Source organism: Cibotium barometz, chromosome 27 (genome assembly GCF_041138505.1).
Source record: "Cibotium barometz isolate CiBa-2024 chromosome 27, ASM4113850v1, whole genome shotgun sequence".
NCBI lineage: Eukaryota > Viridiplantae > Streptophyta > Polypodiopsida > Cyatheales > Cibotiaceae > Cibotium > Cibotium barometz.
Genome location: NC_141072.1, coordinates 52,165,061 through 52,170,973, shown reverse-complemented (window position 1 = coordinate 52,170,973; position 5,913 = coordinate 52,165,061). Strand labels below are relative to the sequence as shown.

Sequence of the window (5,913 nt, the reverse complement as noted above, 5' to 3'; positions counted from 1 at the left end):
TGCAGGCGCATAGTGGATAGTTTGATCTACATGACCATTACAAGGCCAGATTTGAGCTATACTGTTGGACTTGTGAGTCAGTTTATGCAAGCCCCTAGGAAGCCACACTTGGATGCGGCTAGATGGATCCTCAGGTACATAAAGTCCACAGTTGATTATGGACTTTTCTATGAGGCTAGTACAGAGATACGGTTGCATGGGTACGCAGATGCTAATTGGGTTGGTAGTATTGCAGACAGGAGATCTACCAGTGGTTTTATGTTCTCATTTGGGAGTGTTGCTGTGAGTTGGAGCAGTAAGAAGCAGCCAATAGTTGCCTTGTCGAGTATAGAGGCAGAGTACAGGGATGCTGCTATGGCAGCTTGTGAGGTAGCTTAGTTTCAGTGACATGGGAGAGCCCGTGGATAGGGCAATTGTCATATATTGTGACAACATGAGCCACATACATTTGGCTAGAACCCAGTATATCATGCTAGAACGAACCACATTGAGGTGCATTATCACTTTGTGAGGGAGAAGGTTCTAGCAGGAGATGTAGATCTGGCATATGTCAGCACAGAGGATCAAGTGACTGACATCTTCACGAAGGCATTGGGCACAGAGAAGCTCCACAGGTTTAGGAGCTTACTTGGAGTTCACTGTGTGGAGTTGGGAGTGTTGAGATATCGAGCTCAACTAGTGCTACGACGACGGACATTGATGACCCGCTTGGGTGATAGCTTCCACATCTACACCACTGGCATGGTTGGTGAGATTATGGGTGATATGCGGCCAGTGGAATGATATGCTATGTGACAACCATTTTGGATTACTAGAGATTGGCATAGTTATAGCGCCAGGTCATTTAGTCGGGTTCACATTATGGACCGACCCTTGTATGTTGTAGTAGCTGAGTACTAACCCATATAGTGTGTGCTCTTATCTTTATGTTATGTTGGTTGAGTAGCGAAGAAGTAAAAAGAAGAAAATTCATCTATCCATCTCTTTCGTGCCTTGCTCTCTCGTGTGTGTGTGTTTGCTTGCTAAGCTTTGAAGCTCTCCCTCTCCCCCACATTCCTTTTAGAGGCTATGGAATAATCAATGGTAGTGGGGATGGGAGCCTACTATCCTGATAGAAGATTTGAGCATTCATTCCTTTCTTACTATTCGAAGGGCATACCTTAATAATTGATGCTAGTGGATGGGAGCCTATCCTACATGCCTGTATACACCTTTAGATTTTTGTGGTTAGAGGTAGAAATATACACATTTGTGCTACAACTTTCCATTCTCATTCGACAACATCTAACTCCAAAGGCAACCTATACACTTGCTCATCAAAGTATGCAGAAATATATGCAATCCAATAACTATGTGGCCACAATATAGATTCGTAAAGCTGATCACGGTACTTATCGAACAATCCAAAGAAAGGTGTGTGTCGTACAATCTCAACACCTTGTAGCTTTGACATGGGCAAAGAGCCTATTACCATTGAGAGGGCACTTTTATATGCACATTGCATTTATAGATATGATCAAGGGGTTCTTGTGACCACCATGTGGTTCTTGAGTGCTTTGGCACCACACCATTAGCTTGAACTTTAACTAAGAATGCTTTGAAATGGGATATTCGATCAAAAGGATTTTAAGAATGATGTCTTCAAAGGAATAAAAAAAAACATTGTTATTTTGTTGATAAGCTAAAGCACATGGTAGATCAAGCCATGGATGAAAATCCAAAAGATGTATTTATGCATGTGACTCTGTACAATACTTTTGTCACACTCGTGGACATATGTATATTGCACTTAGATAATGAGTAAATCACTCAATTTTATAATCTTTTGTAATATTTAATACAATAATTGTATATTACTTGTCTTTGTAATTTCAAAAAAGAGAGCAAATCACAATATAAAATACATTTATGATGTAATGAAGTTTTTTGTATTTTGCTAACTTTATGCATGATATTCTTTTCCAGAAGTGAGGAGTATGCAATTATTTGGATTGCCAACAAGTTGGCCTTGCAAAAGTTTTGTTGAATAGATTTATAAAGGTTGAGAAGGAAAAACGTGAAAAAATACTTAAATACGACCGAACCAACCTACTACTATTTGTATCATTTTTAAAAAATGAAGAGAAAAAACTTAATTCAAAAGCAATAATATTCCAATAAGTCAAAGAGATCCAAGTTTTAAAAAATCTAAGTACATCAAATGCCATAGAGGCAACTTAGACAAAAACCATGAACTTTAATGGGCAAGATATGTGAAGACAAATGTAGGGCCCCATGTTATTCACATAATAACATATACTAAGGGTCTTGAACAAATATTAATTACATGGTGATGGACCTATTAACTGTAGGCTACGGAAATGCATTCTTTGTGACGTATCAATACTCCGTTACCTGGAGTGCCGGACGGGCTTCTCCAGCAGGGCAGAAAGGTACACTTCTTGGTTCTTTAAGCCGTTGAAGTCCTTCTTGTTGGCGGTGACCCAGCGGCGCTCCATGTAGCCCAGGCGGCGGAACATGGGCGCGAAGGTGGAAGCCATCTGGTCGGCGGTGGCGTAAAAGTGATCCAGCCACAGTAGCCCTCCCGGACGGAGCACGCGGTCCACATCGAACAGCAGAAATTCCAGGGAAACCGGTGGTATCCAGTAGCTCAGCACGTGCATTGTATGCACAATGTCCAGCGTGTTGTCGAAGAAGGGCAGGCGCTGCGACACGCTCAAATAGAGCGGCAGCAGCCCGCGCAGCGCCACCATCTCGTTGAAAGGCCCGCCCAAATTCAGCGTCGATGTGATTATCGTGACGTTGAACTCGCGCAAGCGGGCGGCGAACGATCCGCTACCGCCCCCCAGGTCCAGCCCCACACGTATAGACCCGTTCGTGTGAGCCAGCACATCCTCCACGTGGAAGTCCAGCCGGTCGCGCTTCTTCACCCACCTTTCCCTCTCTGACCCCTCCAGGTCGAAGCAGCTCGCGCAGTCCGTGAACTTCCGGTTGGCGTCCTTTGCACGCTGGCTCAAGCATGCGAAGCTCTTGCACGTGTAGTGCGTCCACATCACGGTATCGTCCGGCGGGTTGGACCAGAGCGCCGCCGGCAGCGCCAGCGGGCGGGAATAGGTTAGCGGCGTGCGGGCGAAGCAGCGTCGCCGGGGCAACGGCTCGCAGCCCTTCATCATCAGGCTCTGCGCCAGGTGCCAGTCTTCCGGACAGAGCGACCTCACCGTGTAGTTCATGTATTGGGCGAGCAGGCCCAGGCTGTGGTAGCAGGCGTGGCCAACCGGAGACACCATCGTTTCCTCGCCGCTAGCCGGGTTTCTGCCTAGCGGCAGCCGCTTCATGGCGGAGTACAGCGTCAGCTCGGGGATGTGCGGCAGCCCGTCTGCTGGCGTTTGCTCTTCTCCGTCGCCCGGGGACTGCTTTTCTCCGCCCGCCGCCTGCCTTTCCGTCTGCTTTTGCAGCTGCTCACGGAGGGCAACCACCTCTTGGAGGAGCCTAGTGACCTGAAAGGCAGTGGGGGCCTCGCTCTGCACGGCCAGGAAGCGGTCTAGCTCGCGAGATACGGTGAGGTTGTAGAGGGTGAGGATGTTGGTTCCGACAAGAGACCCCAAAAGGATTAAATTCCAAGCGACGCCCCACATGCCCCCACCCGCTCTCTCCCTCCCAATATCCTTCATTTCACCAGCAATTAGTTTCGCTGCAATTACTGTTCAAGTCCGAGTCTAGCAAAGCAATCGCACACACACAGATAGAAGCTCAGAGCCTCAGAGATCTTAGAAGGAAAGGTTTTTTGGGGGGGGGGGGGGGGGGGGGGGGGGTGGGTTCCGACAAAGAACTCAGTTGCAATGGTCTCCCTCCGCGCTTTAAGTGACAGCTATAAAGGTGCATTATTGTCCTCGCACGTGTCGCCAAAACTCTACGCCCATTCAACCATCCAAACCCCACGCAATCCGACAACTCCTCCTCCATCCTTCACTCTCTCCCAAATCCCGCAAAATCCATTTCTCGTGTGTCGTGATCAGATGAATACCCCCGTTTTTTTTTGCTAGAGAAAGATAACTTTAAATTATATGCAGAATTTCAGTTTTAAAAAAAGGAACTTTAAATTATATGGAGAATTTGAGTTACAAAAAAAAGGGAAATATTGCATGTCAACAAGCCAACCACTAGAGAAGCTTTTTTCTTGGCGCTATCTAGCATCTTAGAGCTATACTGGTTCATGAGAATTCTGAGCTCAACAAGAAAGTAATCTAGTTTCCATTCCGGATGATAAGTGCTAGGCACCGATGAAATACTATTTGATTGTGAATAAGCCATAGCTGTTCATGATGTGGAAGCGAATCCAGGGCCATATGCTTGCAAGGGTTGGGTTTAGGCTCTTGCTCTCCCGAAGTAGAGATTGCTTCCATAAGGGTCGGATTAAGGCTCTTGCTCTGCCCAAGTAAAGCTCACTTCCATGTGAATTGGTATTGCATGCCCGCCACTCTCGTGAGCCACTGTCTAACTCCATTCCACAGAGTCTGGACATGGGCACAGGCCCATAGGAGATGAAAAGCAGATTCCTTGCGCATCTTACAAAGTGGGCATAGGTGTGAATCAAGGGTCCACTTCTGATGTAGAACCCTCCATAGAAATACATGAATCTTGAAACATGTGTTAGCCTTCCACACCTCAATTGTTCAACATGTCCCCACCATTACCGTCGAGTTCTGAGTGCCTCAACATTATGAGAGCCACCAGTTGGTGTGATGCACTTGCGGGTCAATACCCTTCATCCTAGTTAGTGGTTTTCTTGTGTCAGGGGCCCAGTTTAATTGGCCAAATTTAGGGACGTTGCTATGGGCCATGTTGGTGAAAATGCATCGGCAACCTCTTCAAGGATAGCCAATGCTACGTGGATCAAATCATATTGTAGAGTGATATCATCCTAGTCATGCCATTGGGTTGCTCTAGCATCCCAAAGATCTAACACGTGTAGACTCCTATATTATGGAGCTTGCGAGCATGCACAACAGTTGAAGGATTGCTTGAGACGTACCGTCTTTTGCGTTACAAAGTGAGGCACTCTCCCCAAGGGCTCCATCTCTGGTCAACAGCAGTGGCGGCAAGCATTATGTCCAACCCAATAGAGAGATGAGAGGATTTCCTTCCGCGCCCAGTTACCAACATGTGAATTAAGGGTGATGCTTTGATCTGACATTTACCTCCTATGGCTAACTTGTGTGTCCATGTCAAGCCCAACCATTTTCCTGGAAGACTCTTGGCTTGCTACAAGAAAAAAATTGGTTATTACTCCCCAAGGGTAATCTGTCTCAATCCTCTCTACAACCATTTGAGTGTGAGGAATTCAGCGTGGGAAGACAACCTAGTAATCCCCAGTCTCCCTTTCTACTTGGGGGTATAGACTTGGTCCCATGCAACTGCATGATGCTAGCTCTTCCCCTCAAAGTTCTTCCTTGAACAGCTTTTCTACTTTGTTCTAGTCGGTATGGCTGAATGTGCATACAGATGCTATGAAAACCATATATGATGTGCATATGTGTTTGAGAATCACCAGTCTCCCACCTAATGAGAATTGGGTTTTATCCCAATAGGCCATATTTTCTTGGAGTTTAGGATAAAACCACTCGAATCTCTGCTTGTTTCTTACATCTGTTCCAATGTTATGGGCTACCACACCTCCAAGAGGGAACTCTACACATTCACCTAAAGGATGAGTAATAGATCACAACTATCGTAGGGCACTTACCAAAGCTTTAAACTTGAGTCTCTTGAGGCCTCCAAGCTTGCTTGTTAAGCTCCAACCTCCATGCTCCACCTCCACGCTGTCACCGTAGAGTCGCTCGCACCATAGCATAAGGCAATCACTCTCTCTCTCACTCTCTCACACAAGCATAAAAGAGGCATAATGCTAGAATG

The 5,913-nt window shown here is 46.3% G+C and overlaps 1 protein-coding gene across 1 annotated transcript; it reads right to left on the bottom strand.

Annotated features, from left to right (window-relative positions):
• Nucleotides 1-2,157: 2,157 nt before the first annotated feature.
• Nucleotides 2,158-3,791, bottom strand: LOC147623507 (putative methyltransferase At1g29790). The gene has a single exon (XM_086821691.1). The coding sequence runs from the start codon at nt 3,669-3,671 to the stop codon at nt 2,391-2,393; it is 1,281 nt and encodes a 426-aa protein (XP_086677817.1). The 5' UTR covers nt 3,672-3,791; the 3' UTR covers nt 2,158-2,390.
• Between the last annotated feature and the right edge of the window lie 2,122 nt (nt 3,792-5,913).

Coding starts and splice junctions, on each gene's coding strand:
- LOC147623507 (XM_086821691.1), bottom strand. CDS start 3,671: ATGAAGGATATTGGGAGGGAGAGAGCGGGTGGGGGCATGTGGGGCGTC.